The sequence below is a fragment of the Phyllostomus hastatus genome, unplaced genomic scaffold (assembly GCF_019186645.2).
Source record: "Phyllostomus hastatus isolate PE091 unplaced genomic scaffold, TTU_PhHast_1.1 phas_scaffold_129, whole genome shotgun sequence".
NCBI lineage: Eukaryota > Metazoa > Chordata > Mammalia > Chiroptera > Phyllostomidae > Phyllostomus > Phyllostomus hastatus.
Window position 1 is genome coordinate 27,452,587 of NW_025334009.1, and position 22,736 is coordinate 27,475,322.

Sequence of the window (22,736 nt, forward strand, 5' to 3'; positions counted from 1 at the left end):
TTTACTTCTCCAACTAATGATGTTCAGAAAAATTAGAACTATTCATTTAACAATTTTAAGTTATTTTTGAATAGGATATTATAATAAGGATTGAGATTTTTACAATATTTTCTTCTATTTATAATAAATTTAGGCAGTAAGAAGCAGTATTTACGGCCGTCCAGGTGCTTGCTATGTTGATATACCTGCAGACTTTGTGAACCTCGAGGCAAATGTGAATTCTATAAAGTGAGTAATAGTTATGCTAGATTTTTTCTTAATTGTGTTATTATAATACCTTTAAAATCTGCTTAGCAGCTTAGAAGTTAATCATTTGTCTTAACTTTTGATGATTTAAAATTAAACCTAATCCTAGCCAAAGGGCTTCTCTTAATTAATGTGGTATTATTTAGTAATTATTTTGGGGCTTAATTACTAAATTGAATACTTGGAGCTTCCTGAACTCCTCATTTGATATTATTCTTTCAGTACCCACAGATATTACATCTTCATTAATGCAGTGTGGTTATTTAGAGTCTTTATAGTATAAACCAAAACATGAGGAAACTGTTGAAAAACTGTTAGAACACAATATAAACAATTTTAGTCTGTCTCTCAGTGATTTAAAAATATTCCAATACCAGATGTCTATTCCTTAAATAAACACTAGGTGAACAGTAAGTGTAAGAAACATTAAAAAAAAACAACAAAAAGCCATTTTCCACTGGCATCTAAGTCACCCCTGGTAAGGATGTGTACTTGGGTTATTGCATCTCCCTGGGTACCACTTAGTACATTCCTGCTCTCATGGACCATGTACCCTTCTAGTGACTACAGAGAGAAAGTGGGCATTTCTGTGCATTCAGTATACCAAGGAGTAGTTTCTTTTGGGAGAGTCAGACCAAAAGGACAGCTATTCTACATAATACCTGAATATGACACTCAAAATATTATTGGGCGGGGGAGAGAGAAATGAGCCTGAGGTAAGTTAACTCTGTAAGTCGTCTTTAAAAATTCTATAAACGTTCAGATGTCCTTTTTTTGGTATTACAGTGCCCAAGTTTTGAACAGTAAGCGGTGTTTATTAATTAGAGTAAACAAATAAAACATTGAGGACTCAGTGTCCAGAAATGTTTAACTATACAGTTTCAATATATCCTTTACTAATGCATATTGTGGTACTAAAATATTGACTCACCCAGTAAGTGGAACCACAGCAAGGTAGTTGAAAGCATGGACTTTGGAGACAGAATGAATTAGTTCAGCCCAGTCACTGCCCCATGCCCTGGTCACTGGGTAAATGACTTACTTTCTGGGCTTTTTTCCCCCAACGGTGAAATGGAAATAATGGTAATACCTAATCTCATTGTTTTGAAATTTAAATGAGAATAAGTGGCACATAGTAAGTATTAAATATTAGCTTTAAGTGTGTTTTCACTATTACTACAACAACTACTGCTATTACAATGTTAAGCCATTAACTCAAATTTCCTATCAGTGAATTACTCATTTGACTATTAGATGATACTAGTACATAACTTAATTTACTAGATGTGATAAAGATATGGTTATATAGATGAAAGTCTTATCTTTTTGAGCTGCATCTGGAAGTTTTTAAGTCTTTGATGCCTATAATTTAAAATGATTCAGGAAAAATATTTTCATGTATGTTGTGTGTGTATGTGTGAAGCAAATGGGAAAAAACGATATTAGTTGTTGAATCTACATGGTCAGTATATGGAGTTTATTGTACTGCTTTTTTCCTACCTCTTATAGATTTGGTATTTTCACAATGAAAACTTTGAAAGTGGGTCTCTCTTAATCAGCAGAATTCTGTTATTTCCAGGTACGTGGAGTGCTGCATGCCCCCTCCTGTTAGCATGGCGGAACCGTCTGCCGTGTGCAAGGCAGCGTCTCTTATCAGGAAAGCCAAGCAGCCCCTTCTCATCGTTGGGAAAGGTAGCATTGAGTGGAACTGCGAATCTTGCCAGGCTTTTGAAAGAATGCAGGTTCTATTTAGAAGTTGTGTCCATTGTGATAATCTGCTCTAATGTTTGAAAGTGGAATAAGAATTCTCCTCATCCAAATAGCATTATTTATTTGTTTTGAAATCCTAGAATTGTTCTAGAATGCTCATTCTTTTCCTTCTAAGGAAATACTGCCTATTGCGTTTCTTTGGTCTTATGAGTAAAATTTTTTTCCATTATAAAAAAATATTTATAAAAACTTTTGGAAAATCCAGAAGATTAAAAAGAAATCCCTTCATCCAAAACAACTATTTTTAACAAGTAGTACTTTTCTGTTGCTTTTTGCATGTATATTTTATATGTTGTGATTGTACTAAATAAACAGTTTCATATTCTACTTAATTCATTTAACATTATAACAACATTTTTTCATGGTCTTAATTTTTTCCCTAAATTTAATTTTTAATGTTTCCTCAGGTATATACTAAAACTTTATTGGCAACTATTTAAATTTGCCAAACTGTGAAAAACACATTTGTGCTTATAGCTTTTTCCATATTTAATATATAAAGCAGATTCCCAGAAAGAAAATGAACTAAGTTAAAAAATAATCATATTTTAAGGCTTTTGGTGAATATTATCAAATTGCTTTCTCCCAAGGTATTGTATCAGTTTATACTGCTTTCAGCAATTTATTATAGTATCCATTCTGTATTCTGGAACTGAGGAAGCTATGTATCATTTATGACCATGTTAGTCAGTTGTCAACTGCTAAGAAACTATTGGGTTGGCCAAAAAGCTCATTCAGTTTTTTCCATACAATGACTGTAAGTAGTGCTTAGTTGTCTTTAACTTCATTTGAAACAATTTTGTTAGATTGTGTTATGACAGCTGTGATACCAGTATGCATTTAAACAAAGCTTATCAAATTTGGTAAATATTTGTGTAGATATTTTAATTTTGAAGATGAAAGAAATACACATTTTCAGTATATATGCTTCATTATTTCAAGAAAGGTAAAAACACAAATGAAATGTGAAAAAAAAGATTTGTGCAATGTATGGAAAAGGCACTGTGACTGAGCAAATGGATCACAAGTGGTTTGTGAAGTTTCTTGGTACTATGGATATTTTGGCCAAATAATTCTTTGCGGTGGGACTGTGTTATGCATTGGAAGATGTTTAGCAGCACCCCTGGCCTCTACCCGCTAGAAGCCAATAGCGGGAGATAGCTGATATACTCACAATATCCAACTCAATCAAGTTATTCATGAAAATGAAAAATATGTCTTTTATTTTATGGAAAAAAACTAAATGGACTTTTTTGGCCAACTTATTATGTAAAAACTAACAATTGCTTCAATGGAAATTGTGCACAACAGAAAAAAGTTGAAGTCAGAACTGAGTTGAAAGAAGCTATATGATGTACTAGCTCTCTGATCTTGGCCAACAACTGCTTTGAGTTTCAAATGCCAGACTTGTAAGAAAGAGATATTAACTGCCTCAAGATACTGTCATAATTAAATAGCACAATAAGTAGAAAGAGCTCAGTGGATGTGAGTTTTCATTCTTCCTCTAACCAGTGTTTAAGGAGTGATTACAAGGCAGGGAGTATAGAAAACGTGTTTGAGGTACACAGAGAAATAATTGTCCCCAAACCTATAAGAAGACAGACCGGGTGACAAATCAGTGCAGCATACTGTTCAGCAGTGTGCACAGGGAGGCGAGGCAGACTCTCAGGGGAAGCAGCGGTTGCACGTAGTTGTTGGTGCGGACAGACTCCCCAGAAGAGATGGACTCTGAGGCTGCTCCTTGAAAATCTCTGATAGATCACTGGGTGGACCAAGAGAACAAAGGCAGTTAGGGAAGAGAGAACTGGGTGGGCAAAGACATTGAGGGAAGAAGGAGAACACAAGGAAGCTGTCTGGGTGAGAAAAAGGAACCATTTACTTTTCACCCTACGTGTGTGAGAAGAGATTTTTCTAAGGTAGTTTTATGAGCGGGAGCATTATATTAAATCTGAACATATGCTATGCTATTTGCTGGGATTTAGCAGAGGATTATAAATTCTGAATATGGAGTAATTCTCTACTAGCCCTGAAAAAGAGTATAAAACTAAATAGCTAAAAAGAAATATAGTGGCCTTGACATTAGAAATGAAATCATCCCTCAAACAGTGAGTTGTTTATTGTCATTGAAATGGGCATTCGGTTATTCTGCAGACACACACGGTGAAAACAAGCATGTGACTCATGTGGGTGAGCCCTATTGCAGTCACAGAATTGTAGAGCCTATGAAGAGATCTACAGAGCTTTAGGGACGTATGCCCTTGTTAGAGTTTCCATGACTAGGTAGATTAGAGAGATCCTTCCCCTGGGAGGGCCAAGTCCTTCCTTGCCCACCTGGGCCTACCAGTACAGATGGTGTGTTCGGGGAATTGTGAGCAGCAACTCAGCAGAACTGTAGCAGAGAACGGGTAATTGAGAGCAGCAGGCGACGTGAGATGCAACTTTTGTTTTGAGGTAGACATCCTTTAGAATAATTGAGAATACTGTTGGAGGGGAAATTAGAGCTGTTGCTTCCTTAAACATTTTTATATACCAAAGATAAAGACCACAGTCATTTGTTTTAAGTCCTGTAAAAGCAGGAAAATATTTGAGAAGTTTTAAAAGTAATTTCACATGAACTGTTTCAAGGATCACAGTGTTTGGAACTTAACTGACTAGTCCCATGTATTTGCATTTCTCGTAGGTGCTGCTTATGCCCAGGCAGAGGTGGGAATCCGGAAATTGGTGGAGCAGTGTAAATTGCCATTCTTGCCCACCCCCATGGGGAAGGGTGTTGTCCCTGACAATCATCCAAATTGTGTAGCTGCTGCCAGATCCAGGTGCGTAGCATTCAGATTTTTTAAATACAAGGACATGGCACATTTTAGGCTAATTAATTTTATGTGACTTTAGTGTCTCTAGGAGACATTCTGAAAGCATCATGTAATTTTAAGCACACCTGTTTCTTTTCAGACTTTTCAGCACTTTAAAGATGTCCACTATCTGCTGACTCTCATTGTTTCCGAAGAGATTTGCAATCATTTGAATCCTTGTTCCTCTGCTATGTGTATCATGTTTTTCTGTGGCCGCTGTCAAGATTTTTCTTTATCTTTGGTTTTATCTTTATCTTTGGTGCAGTTTGATTATGATGTATCTGGACATGGTTTTCTTTTTATCCTTTTGGTGTTTTCTCATTTTCTTGACTCTGTAAATTGGTGTCTTTTACCAAATTTGGAAAGATTTTAGTCATTATTTCTTCAAATATTTTTTCTACACCAATATCTTTTCCTTCTCCTAGGATAACACATATGTTAGACTGTTTGATAATGTCTCATAGGTTTCTGGATATCTGTTCAATTCTTTTCACTCTTTTTGTCTCTTTTACAGTTTCTATTTCTCTGCTGCAAACTTTTTCTTCCCTTGTATTTCAAGAGTATTTTTGTTCAGCTTATGAAAGTTACAGTAGCGTGAAAGTCTTTGTTTACTAATTTCAACATCTGGGTCATCAAAGAACTAGCAAACAACACTTTTGAGAATTGGTCACATTTTCCTGTTTTTTTGTGTGTATTAATTTTGGAGTGAATCCTGGAATTTTGAATATTATGTTGTGAGATGCCAGGTCATACTGAATTTTCTGTAGAAGTTGATTTTTGTTTTTATTTTCCCTTTAGCAAGCAGCTTGCATGGTTATGCCAGACTACAAGTTCAGTCTTACTGTGGGCTCCAGGGTCACTCAGTCGCAAAGTCTTTGCTGTGCAATTTTGGGTCTGTCTGTACATGCACAGCTCAGGGGTGAGCCCCAGACATGTGCTGGTTCATGTCCAGAATTAGGGATCTCTTTTCTCTCTAGTAAGTAGCCCCTCGCCTCCTGATTTCCAGGAGTTCCTTTTCCTGGGGCCAAGCGGCAGAAGGAAAGAACGGTAAAAAATAAGGGGGATTTCCCCAATACTCTTCAGATGACGTGGGATTCTGTTAGTTATTCTGGCCTGAAAAATGTTTTTCTTGGAATTTTAGCTGCCTGGGAGCTACCACAGTGCTGCTGCTGTGCAGCAGGGCTGCTCTCAGAGCAGGGCTGCCCTCAGAGCACGGCTGGTAGAGAAAAAAAAGTTCTGAGCCTTCCCCGCTGTGTTCTCGGCTTGCAGAGGTCCCTTTTCCGCATCCTCTGGCCAGGTTTTTGCTGTCCTCCAGTTCTGGAACTGGGGCTGCCCTGGGACACATCCAGGAGATAGAGGAGCTGGGGAATCCCTGAAACCCACTCCTTGTGTGCGTTTGACTCCACCCCCAGTCTGCCTACTGTTTACTTTTCAGGGGCCTCAGGTGGTTGCTTTTCCTGGTTTGTTCTAGAGTTTTCCGTTGTAATCAGTGGGAGGGCGAGGCTGTAGTAGGCCTACCCAGTCTTGGCAGGCACTGCATGTCCCCTGTGTTTAGATTTTTAAAACACACTTCTTGTTAAACTACACACACACACACACACACACACACACACACGTGTATATACATTTAATTTCTTGAAATTTATTTTGAAATATTCTCAATATACAAAAAAGAGAGGATAATTTAATGTAACTACCACTCAGTTTTATCACATATAACATAACATTAAGTAACATGTCATTGCTTTAGGATTTTATTTTTAAGAAACAAAAAATCACAATTTACCTAGTCCCCTCTGCCTGTTTTTCCTGACCCTATTCCTTCCTTCCCTGTCCACAGTTTACCCCCGTTGGGCATTTGGTGTTTTTCATGTTGTCATGCGCGCACCAAGATTAATTTTGAGGGTTTTTAAACTGTAGTGTTGGCTGTGCAGGCTTTAATTGTTGCTCATTTAATGCTATCTTAATAGAGTATATCTTTTCTATATTAGTGTATATAGTATAGAAACCAAATTAATTCTTACACTAAGTTTTTATAAAAATATGCTTTAACTTGAGTTGAACGGAAAATTATCTTTGTTCCAGCCAGATTTTAAGGAGATAATATTAATGACATTAATAGTGTAAAAAAGATGACAAGAGACTATATTTAATTGAATCAGTGATTTCAAGGGTTTTGGAGTATCTGTAAGTAATCTGTCCTCCTACCTGTAGTTTTTATCTGTTAAATTGGGTGCACAGGACCAATACCCTACATGAAGATAACTTTTTTGAGTTTATATTTGAAATGGTAACTGAATTTCTGTGAAAAATAGGCCATATTGCTGAAGAAGACGAAAGCAAAAAAAAAAAAAAATGACAAAACCTGATCATCTGTGGCAAAAAAAAAATAGGAAAAAGGGAAACAGCCCAGAAGCAGAAAAGTAAGGAGTTAAAAAAGAAAAAAACAACCCACAGAAATTATGGTAATGAATTTTCCTGGGAAAAGGCAGAGACATTGAGATTGGATCACTAATAATAATAGCTACATGCATTGTGAGAACCACATCTAAAGTAAAATAAAAACAAGCAAAGACATATGAGATAAACAAAAGAAAGCAAGGGTGGCAAGGGTGGCTATGTTAATATTAGTGTGGATATCAAAATAAAAAGAATTTTAAAATTAGAAATTATGTTGACAAACATATTAAGATTTATAAAATAAAACTATTAGAGATACAATACTGATAATATTTTTGAAAGTAACTCGGACTCTTAGTCATCTTAAAAATATATGCTTCTAGGAATCAATGTGAAGTGTGTATTAAGATTCTAGCATAAAGGTGCTCAACCCAGTATTACTAATAACAAAGAGAATATCCAGCAATCGAGAAAAGGTTTAACAAATTTAATATATATGTTCAGCAAAGCAGGCAGCCTTGAATCGTATTTAAGAAGAACTTAATGACAAAAGACAACATTTATATATAAGCAAAAGTACATGAGACAGTATTAAATAAGCTCAACAATGTATGACTATACTTGCATAGAAAAATAGACTGAATGAAAATAACATCAGGATATTGATAATAGTTTATAAGTTTTAAGTATAATTGGAGGCTTTTGGTTTTTTCTTTATACTTTTCCTGCTTATTCCAGATTATCCACAGTGGACTTGTATTAATTTTTTAAATAATAATAATCAATGAAATATAGTATAGATATAGTCCTATGGTAATATTTTTCTACTTCTTTTTTTTTAGTTCTTTATGTATTTATTTTTAGAGAGAGGGGAAGGGAGGGAGAAATAGAGGGAGAGAAACATCAAGTGTGGCAGCCTTTCGCATGCCCCCTGCTGGGGACCTGGCCTGCAACCCAGGCATGTGCCCTGATTGGGAATTGAACTTATGACCCTTTGGTTCATAGGCTGGCACTCACCACTGACCCACACCAGCCAGAACATACTTATTTCATCTTTTATATTACTATTTAAATAGAATAGCATCATAAATTATTTTAGATTGAAAGTTCAAATTTACCATAGAAGCTGATTCTGAAGACTAAGTTCCAAATTATTTCAATTTATCCAAATGTATACTTTAGAAATTAATTTTAGAATAATTCAAATAGTAAATGTATACTTTTTGTGTTACATTAGTTTTTTTCTTTTAAATAGGGCTTTGCAATTTGCAGATGTAATCGTCTTATTTGGTGCCAGATTAAACTGGATATTGCATTTTGGACTGCCTCCAAGATACCAACCAGATGTGAAGTTTATCCAGGTACTCAGAGTAGACAGACGTAAAGTCAGAGCTATCTGTGATTTATTGCTCTCCTTCTCAGCCATTAACAGCTCAACTTTCTGCTTGGCTTTTATAAAGGGCCATTTCTCCTTTTACAAAAGTAGAATTTTATAAATTGTCTAACATAATTACAGGTGCCAAAGCTAGCTGCTTTTTTAAGCCTATGAAACAATGTATCACTTCTAAGCAGAAAAAATTTCAAAATCGAGGTTTAAATAGTTTGAAAAGTGTAATTTTCCTCTTCTTCATAGTTCAAGTATATTTAAAGGTAGACAAAAGAGGTTTAAGTAGGATGGTGGATTAGAACAAAACATTCAGGATTAAGGATTTAGGTATTCTTTTAGGTAGCCAAACTCTCAAACACGCTTTGGTTAGAAATCTGTAAACAATGCTGCTTTTACCTAGTTAGTAAACAGAGTGTTTAGAATATACTCTGACCTCCTTTTGATGACTTTTCTATCATTATGACCCTACACACAAGCCAGTTTCCTTACTGGTGTGTGAAGTGCTGCCTGCAGAGTGGCGTGCAGACCTGTTCATCCTGCACAAGTTGTGCATGGCATTCTATGCTCTAGCTATAATTGCAGTCTTCTCCTTATTCACCTTTTACTTAAAAGAGTCAACTTCTAATAGTCCATTGGGCCATTGAGAAATAAAGCCACAAACAGGCAAGACCTGGGTTGTACCGGGAAAATGCTCCCACCTCTTTGATTGCCCCTCTTGGCTACAGAATCAAGGGCATCCCCTTTGGGGTGGCTCGATTACTTCTCCTGGCAGAAGCTGTTTTTACTTGCCCACGGCCGTCCAGAAATGGAGCTGCTGAGTAAACAGGAAGTATGCCATGCTTCTTAAAATATGGTTCCTGGACCAGCACCATCTGGGAATCCTGTTAGAAATACCCATTTGGGGGCCCTGCCCCAGACCTACTGAGATCAGAAACTGAGGGGGACTCCTGCAATCTACAGTTGAATGAGCCTACCAGGTGATTCTGATATGTGCTAAAATTTGATAATTGCCCTAAATAGGACAATGTAATTAAGTGGAAACTAATTATTCATTAGATTAAAAACTATAATTGATCAAGTCAAATGTATTCCTGTGGGTATGATGGAACAATACCAAAATTCTACAGAGTAGAATTGAGGGAAGATGATGATGTTTCTGTACTAGCTATGATACTCATATACTCTCATGGATTTTTACTTTTATTAAGGAACTTCTTGAACATCAAATCTTCTTTATCATGTTACATGCAGGGGTTGGCAAAAGTGGGTCTACACTTGTTGGCACGGAAAAAGATGCAGGTTGTGATTATTACAATAACTTTATTAACTCAAAAGAATGTTACAATGGCACAGTATACTTGGGCACAATCTCATAAGTGCTCAGATGGCTGGCCTTCATTATTCACATTCTTGTCATCTGCTTACTATACTCAAGCACACTTGGCACAGAGTTCGTACCTACTTTTGCCCATCCCTATATGCATAATGCTTTTATTCAGCCTTCATTGACTTTGTAAAGAATTTAAGAATAAACATGGCTTGATCTTCAGTCTTGTCTCTTCTTTAGGTTGATATCTGTGCCGAAGAATTGGGGAATAATGTAAAACCTGCTGTGACTTTGCTAGGAGACATCAATGCTGTCACTAAACAAGTAAGAGCTTTTGCCTGGGTTTTAATTTATGTGGATTGGTCTTCAGAGAAGTCAGTTCTTTAAAACGTTTCAATCTTGATTCACTTCATCACAGGTCTGATAATACCTGTTTTAAACAACGTTTAGGGTGGAAAGATTTTTTTTGTTTTTTCAGCTACTGTTGACATTCAGTATTATTTTGTATCAGTTTCAGGTGCACAGTGTAGTGCTTATGCAGTCATGTACTTTACAAACTGTTCACTTGGTATTTTCAGTGTCCACATGGCCCCATCCGTAGTTACTATAATATTATTGACTGTTGTTCTTATGCTGTACTTCACATCCCCACGACTATTCCCATGTGGGCTTCTCGGTCCCTTTACATTTTCCACCCAGTCCCCCGAGGTTCCGCCCTCCCAACTCTGGCAACTGTCAGTGTGTTCTAAGTGTTTATGAGTTGGTTTCTGTTTTGTTTGTTTATACTGTTCTTTAGATTCCACATGTAAGTGAAATCACATGGTATTTGTCTTTCTCTGACTGACTCATTTCGTGTAGCGTAATGCCCTCTAGGTCCATCCTTGCTGTCGCAAAGGGTATTAAGATTTTGTTCTTTTTTATAGCCCAATAGTAACCCATTGTGTGTATGTGCCTCGGCTTCATTATCCACTTGTCTACTGATAGGCAGTTGGGTTGCTTCCATATCTTGGCTGTTGTATTAAGATAAATAATGCCGCAATGAACAGAGGGTTGCATATATTCTTTCAAATTAGTGTTTTGGACTTTGGATATGTACCCAGAAATGGAATCCCTGGGTCATAGGCAGTTCTATTTTTAACCTTTGAGGAACCCAATGGAAAGCTATTCTTAAATATAACTTTGGAACTCGGTAAATCCAACTTCTTTTATATAGATCATACTATGTGAGCAGGTTAAGCATTTTTGGAAGGAGATTAAAAATTTAAAGGCATTCAGTAGACAAACAGTCATTTATTAAGTAGGATTCAGCTATGTGAAAATTTATAATACAGCTTCCAGAGGCACTAAAAATCTAACTTATTATTTCTTTAGCAATAAAGAGATTTTTACTCTTCAAAACTGTCAGTGACTTGTTCTGATTCTTATTATTTTCACACAATTTATACGTTTCACTGTGACAGAAGATAAAATATAGTCACATTTATCACTTGATTTTGGATACAAGTTGGTAGTGTTATCATGATTATACAATATCGGGATGCAGTCCCCAAACAGATAGTAAACTCCCTGGAGCATTTGGCCTGTATTATTGGAGTCCCTAGGTATCGGGCTGTCAGCCTTCCTGGAAGGGCTCTGGAGGGGGTGACTTTCCTTCTGGTGCCCAAGACCTGAGCAGGGCCTAATAGTCCCAGCCAGTGCGGGGGCGTGGGGCAGGTGGCGCTTCACCATGCCTGTGGGAATCCCAGCCTCTGGCAGGAGTCTACACTGACCCAAACACAAGCTTCCCACATTGCCTGTTTTACCTTCTGTTGGCCATTTCCTGCCAAGAGGGAGAACAAGGAGGAGTGAAGTGAAGAACAGGGTAGTACAGCAGTATTGCCTTTAAGAAGAGATTTTTATGTTGGCATGATTTAAGTTTATTTTCAAGAAGGAAAGGAAAAAAGTGTGTGTGTTTTTGTTGTTGTTGTTATTGTTGTTTTTAGCTTTTAGAACAATTTGATAAAGCACCGTGGCAGTATCCTCCAGAGAGTAACTGGTGGAAAACTCTGAGAGAAAAAATGAAGAGCAATAAAGCTGCGTCCCAGGTAACTGACACTGGACCCACTGGAGCTCGAGAGCGGTTCAGGCCTCTCATTACATGGCACCGGCGCTCCTGAAGACCACCGTGCCATGTGACACCATGCACTAAAACCCCTGGGCTCACTGGGGGGAAGGGCTGTGGGCACAGCTCTGAAAACTTGGTGGAACACGAAGATAGGAACCTAATAAAAATGATGGAAAAATCTTCCATTCATATATATAAATATATACATTTATTTACTTATCATAATACATATGGCACTTCCCCTTGAAAAAGACCTGAAGTTTCTTGTGGACGTGGACATCGGGAGCGTTCCAGCTGTGAGCTGCTGTGGTGGGAGGAGGCTGGTCTGACATTGGACTGACAGCTGGACAGCTGCGAGAGCCTGTGGGGATCAGTGTAGCTACTGAGCTCAGTTTGACCTTAATGCCAAAGTACAGTGAAGGTCTTCTGGAGCCCTGAATCCTGGGGCGTTTGGGGGCCTGTTTTTGTGTGTTTAAGATGTAAGTCCTTCGAGGCATGCATTTGTAATAGGTGTTTTATCAAAATTGAAATTTTTACCTAATATATAGGCTCCTTTTTCTTTTTTTTTAAATTTCAGCTTTACTGAGTTTGACTGACATATAAAATTGTGAGATATTTAAAGGTACACCATGGTAATGTAATATGCATATACGTTATGAAGGGATTCCGCCAACCAGTTAATTAACACATCCACACCTCTTATTTATTGATTTATTTATTTATGAGAACATGTAAAGCCTTCTTAATTCAGTTTCAGTTTTTCCTAGAAATTCTTTTGTCACTTCCTCATCTGCACTTGTGGCTTCTCCTGATAGCAGAAGGCTTCGGAGATCGTTACGTGTGAAATCACCCAAGCCACCTGCTGCTGGCACTAAAATGAGCCACTCCGCAGGATTTGTGTTTTCTGTTTAAAGTCTTTGTGTATAGGTCGTGTTTTCTCTTTGTAAGAAGGGTTGTTGCTGATTTTTTTTTACCGTTTTGTGCATTTCTATGCATCTTGGTTCAGCTGGGTGTAGTTTTCTATGAAATTTGAGCTCTGCTCATATTGTTTCCTAACATATCAGTCATCTCACTTTTAAAACAAGCAGAAATGATTACATGTGATTCTATCTTTCATTTGAATTTTAACCAGTGGCTATTTCTCCTGTCAAGAGCCAGTCTTCTACTTCCTTAGTGGCATCATGACTAATTCCTTCTGTTCCCTAGGAATCCCCTTAGTTTAAGATGGAAGGAAGTTGCCTCTCTTCTCTGATGCAGGAGTGTAGCAGGGTCCCTCGTCCTTCTTGGGTGTAATCTCCACTGGGCCCCAGCAGCACAGGTGAAGAGACAGTGCTGGTACCCTCCCCCACCCACTCCGTGGCTTTCTCTCAGCTCCGAGACTCTTAAGAATAGTGGGGGAAGCAGATGCCCTTTACCCTCCAGTGCAAGTGAGGAGGAACCAGAGGTTCTCAAACCCTGACTTTAGCCCAGTGTTTCCAGTTATCTTTCCTATAGGACTTCTTAGTCTTTAATATGTTAATGTGCCTTGTGGCTCTCCAGAAAGGGGGACATTCCCTGGCTTATTTGATTGTGTCCCAAACTGGGACTGTGGGACCCATTTTTCTTAGCATGTCCGGGAGGACTGTTCATAGATCAGTTAGCTTCTCAGAGTGGCCATCAGTGGCCCTTTGGGAACCTCTTAGCTTGCAGCTGTTAACCTGTTTCCAAGTTAAGTTTGATAGTAGCTTATTGGGAGTATGTGTTTTCCTATCTTGATCTAATGTGATTATATTTATCTCTAATATTTTAGGAATTAGCTTCCAAAAAATCACTGCCTATGAATTATTACACAGCATTCTACCATGTTCAAGAACAACTACCCAGAGATTGTATTGTCGTAAGTGAAGGTGCAAATACTATGGATATTGGACGCACTGTGCTTCAGAATTACCTTCCTCGTCACAGGTGAAGCTTCCAAAGAAGAAATTATAATGAATTATAATGTGTTAAATTTGAAACTACAATAATGGAGATTAAGAAAACATTTGAGAATTATAAATATCTAGTGTATAAGGACATAGTTCGTAAAAGTATTCTTAAGTGAGGTCCTATGGAGATTTTGTGCTTGTATGCCCTCAAGATCATGTGATAATTTAAATGATCAGTGTTCTAAATATATATTCAGTCTTACAAGCAATCATGAGCTAATTTTTTCTCTCATTCTGCTTATCTTTGACAAATAGTTCCTTACAGTCTAAAACTGTATATGGAAGAGAATGTTTTTGCTGTTCTCTATTTTTCCATGAACCATGTGACTCTGTCTAGATTTATGCCAACCCCACCATCTGTGACTCGCCCCAGAGGGTTTCATTTTAGCTTTATTCTCCCATAGGCTTGATGCTGGTAGTTTTGGAACGATGGGAGTCGGTTTGGGGTTTGCCATTGCAGCTGCCATGGTGGCTAAAGATAGAAACCCAGGACAGCGGGTCATCTGTGTGGAAGGAGACAGTGCGTTCGGGTTTTCTGGCATGGAAGTGGAAACCATCTGCAGGTAAAAAAGCACCCTGAATCAGAGCATTTCTTTCTCCAAAATAGGAAAAATTATACACAAGACCCACTTGCCTAACGAATGCTTATCCAGCATTTGTCACACTCCAGGTGCCCAGTGCGCAGCACTGCATAGATACTAGTCTAAACAAGTTCAGGGTCTTTCTCATCCAGGACAGCAGACTATGAACTCTTTGCTGCATGGCAGAGTCCTGCAGAACTGTGGGTATGCTTTTGAGGTCGCTGAAAACAAGTTTTGTCTGAGAAAAGCTTGTTTTCTGCAGGGAGACAGCAGAACTTGGTGCTTAAAAGCGTAGTTTCTGGGTCACATGGCCTGAATTAAAATACTGGCTTGACCACTGCAGAGCTAAGTGACCTGGGTTTAGTCATTTCACCAAGCTCCAGTCTCCTCTCAAATAGGGACAGGAGTAGTAATAAGTCCTGCCTGAGGGGACAGTTGTGAGGAACAACTGAGATGTTCTAGGTAAAGCTCGAGGTGACTGATCAGCAAAGTGAGCTATTCAGATGGTTTTTTATCGTTGTGAGGATTTGTGGAGAAACTCATTAGTTGTACATCCTAGTAGAGAAGTATGGGGATTTTTTTTCTCCCCACTTTTTCATACTAGGAAAACAGTTCTCTCCTTAGCCAGGGCTCCTATTAGGGGTTTTGTAAACCGTGTTTTCGGCCTTTGAAAGTGTTGGCATATAAAACTTTTCAAATCAGAGGGAAAGTGCATGCCTGTTACCTGACGACCACGTAATATACACCTGAGAGACGATTTCTGGGGGAGTCAGCCTTCCAGGGAGCGAAGGGGAGCCCTTCCGTTTCAGCACGGGGAACGAGTAGTCACCACAGTCCTGTGACCTAACGGTGTGCAGTTTGGTTTGGTTTCTGCACCTCATCTCAGAAATTATTTTTTTATTAAAAACATTTTTTTATTGAGGAATAATTGACATGTAATGTTACATTAGTTTCAAGTGTACAACATAATAACTCAATATTTGTACATACTGATCTCAAAAATTATGTTTGCAGAAAATAAAGCCCATATTCTTTTGTCAGTCATTTATAAAGTTTAATCAGCCTTTTTTTTTTTTTTTGGTCTTTATCATCCTGTTTAGCACATTGTTAAATTCTCTATTTTTTCTAATTATTACCTCATATAATGTTTTTCTCATTATGGGTAAAGTGATCTGAGAGGAGAGAGTGTACACTAGTCACTTGTGTACCTCCCAAAGCATCTAGCAAGTGTGGGCTGTCTATGAGGAATTCAATAAATAAAAAGACACCGTTCAGACAGCACTCCTGGGCACCACCTAGAAGTGCTGGTGCTTCAGAGGGTATCAAGTATGGAAGATGTCATTCTTATTAACACCTGGGTCTATGAAAACCAAGGTTCGGAAAAGCTCAGTGATTTGCCCAAGGGTCATAGTTGCATAGTAGTAGAACCAGGTCTATCTACCCCTACTCTTGCCACCTTTGTACTACTCCATAATGTTTCTGTTAATGATTTGACATTCATTTATTATTTTGATATTCTTTTATTAGGATAGAGTTATAAAAGTGTTTATAAAAACTATCCATTTTTAAGTTAAAATTTCAGCTTGAGGAAAATAAATTGCTTTAGGATGAAGAATTATTTCCTTTATATTTTGCTGTCAATTTTAGGTACAACTTGCCAATTACACTTTTGGTGGTGAATAATAATGGAATTTACCAAGGTATTGATAGAGACAGTTGGAAGGAAATGTTAAAATTTGGAGATGCTGCTACTGTGTAAGTAACCTAGAACAATGCATATTTACTTTCATCTGTTTTAATTTTGTAACTTATTAATTTGAGAGAAAAACATTGATTTTTGTTGTTCCACTTATTTATGCATTCATTTGGTTGCTTCTTATATGTGCCCTGACCAGAGATCGAACCTACAACCTTAGCGTATAGGGACAATGCTCAAACCAGCTGAGCTACCTGGCCAGGGCTCTCTCATCTCTTTTACTCTGTCTTAAAAGTCTGCTGTGTTGGAATGTGCTTCCATGCTGTGAGTATTGCTTGTTTATGTTGTCAGCCCCTCTGAGGTAGGGACCCTGCCTGCATGGTTTCCCTCTGCACAGCCACCCATGATTGGGCACTCCAGTAAATGGTTTATGACTAGAGGCCACTGAAGACTCAGACAAAGGCTTGATACCTAAGCCTTATTAATTAAATATAGAGCTTATTGCACAGTGCCCTGAATACACCATGTAGAAATATGTATGGTTACATCCAGAAGTCTCCCTTCCTTTCATCACTTAGCTAAATCTTGATCATCTGGTGGCACAGCCAAACTGAGACAGTGCTGTAGCTGGCGGTGGGGTGTGGATCTGTGAGTCAGCCTAGGGAGGCAGTGCAGGGTGGGGGTGTGCTCGCTGTGCCTTACTGACTTCATCTGTTGTTTTCTTATCTGCTATTTTGCAGTAACCATTCCTTTTTTCCTTTTTTCTTTTGGCTTCATAATAGTTGATGATTAGCCTGTGCCAGTTAGTAGAGTAGCCACTAGCCCCATGTGGCTATTTAAATTAAATTAAAAATTTAGTTCCAGAGAGCCCAGAAATGAAGCCTCACTAATGTGGTCAATTAATCTACAACAAAGGAGGCAAGAATACACAGAGAGAAAATGACAGTCTCTTCAATAAATGGCGTTGGGAAAACTGGACCACTTTCTTACACCATGTGCAAACCTAAAGTCAAAATGGGTTCATGACTTAAATGTAAGACCTAAAACCATAAACTTGTAGAAGAAACTATGGATAGTAAACTCTTTGACACTGATGTTACCCATATCTGTTTGGATAGGTCACCTTGGACAAAGGCCACAAAAGCAAAAATAAGCAAATGGGACTATGTCAAACTAAAAATCTTCTGCACAGAAAAGGAAACCATCAACAAAAAAGAAAAGATAGGGGGTTAATATTCAAAATATATAAGGAAATCATACAACTCAACATAAGTCAAATAAACAGTCTGATTAAAAAATGAGCCTAGGACCTGGATGGATATTTCTCCAAAGAAGACATATAAGTAGTCAACAGATTTATGAAAATATGTTCACCATCACTAATCATTAGGGAAATGAAAATTAAAACCTCAATGAGATACTACCTCAAACTTGTCAGAAAGACTATTATCAAAAAGTCAACAAAAAATTTCATCAGGGCTGTAGAGAAAAGGGAACCCTTATGCACTGTTGGTAGCATTTTAAATTGGTATAGTTACTATGGAGTACAGTATGGAGGTTCCTCAAAAAAATGAAATATAGACCTACCAAATGACCAGCAACTCCATTTCTGGGTATTTATCAGAAGAAAACTTAAACAACAATTTAAAAAGATACATGCACCTCTGTGTTCATTACAGCATTATTTACAATAGCCAAGATATGGAAGCAACTTAGGTGTTCATTGATAGATGAATGGATAAAGATGTAAGGTATATTATATACAATGGAATGTTACTCAGTAATAAAAAGGAATGAAATCTTGCCATTTTCAATGACATGGACATAGAGGGACATATTACACTAAGTGAAATAAATCAGACAGAGACAGATACCATATGATTTTACTTATATGTAGAGTCTAAAAAAACAAATGAACACAAAAAACATAAACCGACTCAGATACAGAGAATAAACTGATGGTTTCCTGTGGGAAGGGAGAAAGGGGGATGGGTATAAAGGTGAATTAAGAGGTACAAACTTCCAGTTATAAAATATTACTTATTTTATAATAAATATTATATTCATTGTATGTATTTATAGCCACTGGGATGTTGAGTATAGCACAGGGACTACGGTCAGTAATATTGTAATAACTTTGCACAGTAATAGGTGGTTACTAGTAGTATGGCAGTCACATCATACGGTATATTAAATGACAGATCACTATCTTGCATGCCTGCACCTAATATAATATAGTATGCCAGCTAAATTTTGATTAAAAAAAACCCACAAAAACAACAGCAAAACAGAAACTTCAGTTTCTTTTATCTAGTCACATTTCAAGTGCTCACAGCAAAGGTTCCTAGTGGCTATTATATTGGACAGCACAAATATAAAACTTTTCTATCACAAAAAAGTTATATTTGACTTTGCTGGATAGACAGTGTAAAATTATGGACAGTTTTAGTCTACTGGCATCTCAGTGTAAGTGTTGGATATGAAAGTATGCCTTTCGGTTTAGCTTACATTTTTGCACAAACTATGTCAGAACGATATGATTTTTTTTCCCCTATTTACTGTGATCTGCTTTTTCAGGGTCCCTCCAATGTGTCTTCTGCCAAATGCACATTACGAGCAGGTTATGACTGCATTTGGAGGCAAAGGGTATTTTGTACAAACACCAGAAGAACTCCGAGAATCCCTGAAGCAAAGCCTGATGGAAATAGCTAAACCGTCTCTTATCAACATCATGATTGATCCACAAGGCACTCGGAAATCCCAGGTAAATGCAATTAGTAGAACTCCCTGTTATTAGAGAGTTTGGCAGTTTTATTTATTTTTTAATGAGTATTTGTTGAGATATGTGTTAGAATAGCATGGTGAGCAAAACCAGGTTCAGCTTCACTTCATGGAGCTAACGGGGCAGCAGAAGAGAGGGACAGACGAGTCACCTCACAGCTGAGTGTGTTACGACAGAGTGAGGCAGAGGAAAGGAAGGGAACCCAGTTCTGAATGAGTGTACAGCAAAGGAATCCAACTTATGGTGACCACAGAGAAGGCTCCTCAGAGGAAGTGATGCTGAAACTGAGATCCAAAGGATAAGCAGGGGCAAACTCAGCAAAGAGGTAGGGGCAGAGATGTGTAAAGGCTGTGGCGGGAGGGAGCATGGTGAGTCTGAGGAACTGGGACAAGGCCAGCCCGCTGACAGAGTGAAGGAGGTACAGGGGCAGGTGACACTAATAGGACGATTTGTGCAACCACATTCAAAATTAGTTACTTTGGCCTCTAAAGCAAAATGTGTGGCGTGATCCTCTTCCATCCCAGAGTAAGCTGTGTTTCATGCTTAGTTTTGTCCTCTGATCCTGGTCCTGCCACTTGCCCTCTCTTATTATATACCTGTCCTGCATTCTTCCACATTGTGCATCAGCCATTGTTTTCAGAGCAGATAATTTTTTCATCTAGTTTTTGTCTTGGTTCTTTATACATATATCTACTGTGAGATCTTTTTGAACAAGACAGTGGACAAATGGGCAAATGGACACTTGGAACACCAATGAAATGAAAATAAATTCATTTAGAACCTATTATATATATATATAATTCTACTGAAATTCTGAGACTTGGGCAAAAGGAAGAGATTGGGAACATAAAACAGCTAGAAAACAGTTAACAAAGCAGCAAAAATACATACCTATTGGTAGTTACTTTAAATGTAAATGGACTAAATTCTCCAGCCTAAAGACAGTGACTAGATGGATGAAAAAGCCAGGCACGTCCATATGCTGCCTACCTCATGTGTGAGGACACACACAGACTGGAAGGGGACAGAGAGAAAAAGGTACTCCATGCAAATGGAATCCAACAGAAAGTTGGAGGAGCTATGCTTACATTACACAAAATAGACTTTAAAACAAAAGCTGTAATAAAAACAAAGGCATTACATAATGATAAAGGGTTCAGTCCAACAGTAGGATATATCATTTGTAAATATTTATGCATCCAACATTGGAGAACCTAAGTATATAAAGCTAATATTAACAAACCTAAAGGGGGGAATGGAAGGCAATACAATAATAGTAGGGAACTTTTATACCCCACCTAAATCAATGGCTAGATCATCCAGACGGACAATCAATAAAGAAACATGGCCTTCAGTGACGTGTTAGACCAGATGGACTTCACAGATACATATAGAATATTTAATCCAAAAACAACACAACACACATTCTCCCTAAATGTACATGGGACATTCTTCAGGATAGATCATTTCTTAGGTCACAAAAGAAGTCTTCATAAATTTAAGAAGACTGAAATCATGCCAAGCATCTTTTCTAACCACACTGGTCTGAAACTACAAATCAATTACAAGAAGAAAGCTAGAAAATTCACAAATATGTGGAGACAAGACAGTATGCAACTGAACCACTAATGGGTCAAAGAAGAAATCAAAAAATTTTTTAAATACCTTAAGACAAATGAAAATGGAAACACAACGTAACAAAACTTATGGGATGCAGGAAAAGTAGTTCTAAGAGGGAACTTCATAGCAACAGATGCCCACCTTGGGAAAAAAGAAAAAGCATTGAACTGGAAAAAGAGGATCAAAGCCCGAAGTTAGTACAGTAGGCTATCTATCCTTAGCTAAAGTTTTCCTTTCCGTGGTTTCAGTTACCCATGGCCAACTGTGATCTGAAAATATTAAATGGGGAATTTCAGAAATAAACAGTTCGTAAGTTTTAAATTGTGCAGCATTTGAGTAGTGTGGTGAAATCTCGCCCTGCCCCACTCCGAGCTGCATGCACCGTGAATCGTGTCTCCGTCCCCCGTACCCACTCTGTGTGCACTAGCCACCTGTTAGCTGCTTAGTAGCTACCAAGCTGCCAGCCACTTAGTTGGCTAACTTAACCACCAAGTAAGCCAGCTTGGTTATCAGATCAGACTGTCAAGGTATCCCAGTGCTTGTGCGCAAGTAACCTTTATTTTACTTAAATATGGCCCCAAAGCCATTCACATACCTTTTATTGTACTATATGGTTTTCATTATTGTATTTTGTTAGTGGTTCTCAATGAATTTTGGGGGGTACTCCTGGAGAAATACAGCTTTATTTATTATTTTATAATTCCATAAGGATTATTCTTCTATTTCTTGCATCTACCTATTTGATATTACGTATCTTCATTCCAGTAAAACTTCATACGTGATAGTGCCCAGATTGTTGATTTTCATTGATTGTCTCTGTCCCTTCACTGTTGGTCATTGATTCACAGTGTGGGCTCTCATACCAGGAGAACCTAATCTGTAGTCACCCATGTCCAAGCCACATGTGTGGAAAGGTATTAGTCCTGGGAAAGGCTTTTTGCTCTTCCTACCCAGGTTCTTCTTAGACCCGGGACTTGATCCCTTTTGGGTCTCCTCCATCTCCTCTCTTCTTTTGAGTGTACTTCTGTTTCTTTCAGACTCTCTTAATGGGAAAGGACAGAAAGGCTCACTATGGATTTTTTTAGCTCCTTTTTGGGTGAAGCACTGGGCCAAAAACAAACCTTATTTACCACCAATGTGGTAGATGTGGTCGTAATGGGACTTTGACATTCTAGAGCAAGCAAAACACTGAGGATGTAGTTTGAGACAATTATTTCTTTTAACTGAATGTTTGTTCTCTTTTCTTTTTCTAGGATTTTCACTGGCTGACCCGCTCTAATATGTAAATAAAAATGCCAATAAGTGCTCTTGAATTTTCTCTCCTATAGGATGGATTTTTCTTCACAGCAAAATAACGATAATGTTAAAATTGTTGTACAAAGAAAAATAAATAACATTTCTAAATGACATTATATAATAATTGAGTAAAAACAGAAAAGTTACCAGTACTCAACCACAGAAATAATCATTTACAGAAGAAGAGAAAGATGTTTATTAAATAATAGCACTATAACTCCTTAAGCACTGAGTTAACATCAGCATTCTTTTAAAAAATATATTCTTAAAGTCACATCTTTTATTTTTATTAAAATTACATTTTATTGATTATGCTATTACAGTTGTAGTTTTTTCCCCTTTGCCCTGCTTTACCCAGCACCCCACACTCCCTCAGGCAATCCCCCCACAATTGTTCATGTCCATGGGTCATGTGTATAAATTCTTTGGCTACTCCATTTCCTATAGTGTACTTTACATCCCCATGGCTATTCTGTAACTACTTACTTGTACTTCTTAATCCCCTCACCTCTTCATCCATTCTCCTGCACCCATGTCCCATCTGGCAACCATCTGGTAACTAACTTCTTTTCTCTTGCTGCTTGTAAGATTCTCCCTTTATCTTTAGCCTTTGGCATTTTAATTATGATGTGTCTTGGAGTGGGCCTCTTTGCATCCATCTTGTTTGGGACTCTGTGCTTCCTGGACTTGCATGTCTACTTCCTTCACCAA

The 22,736-nt window shown here is 37.8% G+C and overlaps 1 protein-coding gene across 2 annotated transcripts in view; it reads left to right on the forward strand.

Moving 5' to 3' along the window:
• Positions 1 to 22,342, forward strand: part of HACL1 (2-hydroxyacyl-CoA lyase 1) — a 32,490-nt gene extending 10,148 nt beyond the window's left edge. For both annotated transcript variants that reach the window (XM_045857128.1, XM_045857129.1), the window contains 11 exons: positions 134 to 228; positions 1,826 to 1,938; positions 4,697 to 4,832; positions 8,521 to 8,626; positions 10,220 to 10,303; positions 11,962 to 12,063; positions 13,873 to 14,027; positions 14,455 to 14,613; positions 16,279 to 16,386; positions 18,905 to 19,091; positions 21,983 to 22,342. In XM_045857128.1, coding sequence (XP_045713084.1) covers positions 134 to 228; positions 1,826 to 1,938; positions 4,697 to 4,832; positions 8,521 to 8,626; positions 10,220 to 10,303; positions 11,962 to 12,063; positions 13,873 to 14,027; positions 14,455 to 14,613; positions 16,279 to 16,386; positions 18,905 to 19,091; positions 21,983 to 22,015 — 1,278 coding nt within the window. In that variant the 3' untranslated portion in view covers positions 22,016 to 22,342. The remainder of the gene's footprint in view (positions 1 to 133; positions 229 to 1,825; positions 1,939 to 4,696; positions 4,833 to 8,520; positions 8,627 to 10,219; positions 10,304 to 11,961; positions 12,064 to 13,872; positions 14,028 to 14,454; positions 14,614 to 16,278; positions 16,387 to 18,904; positions 19,092 to 21,982) is intronic.
• Positions 22,343 to 22,736: the final 394 nt, after the last annotated feature.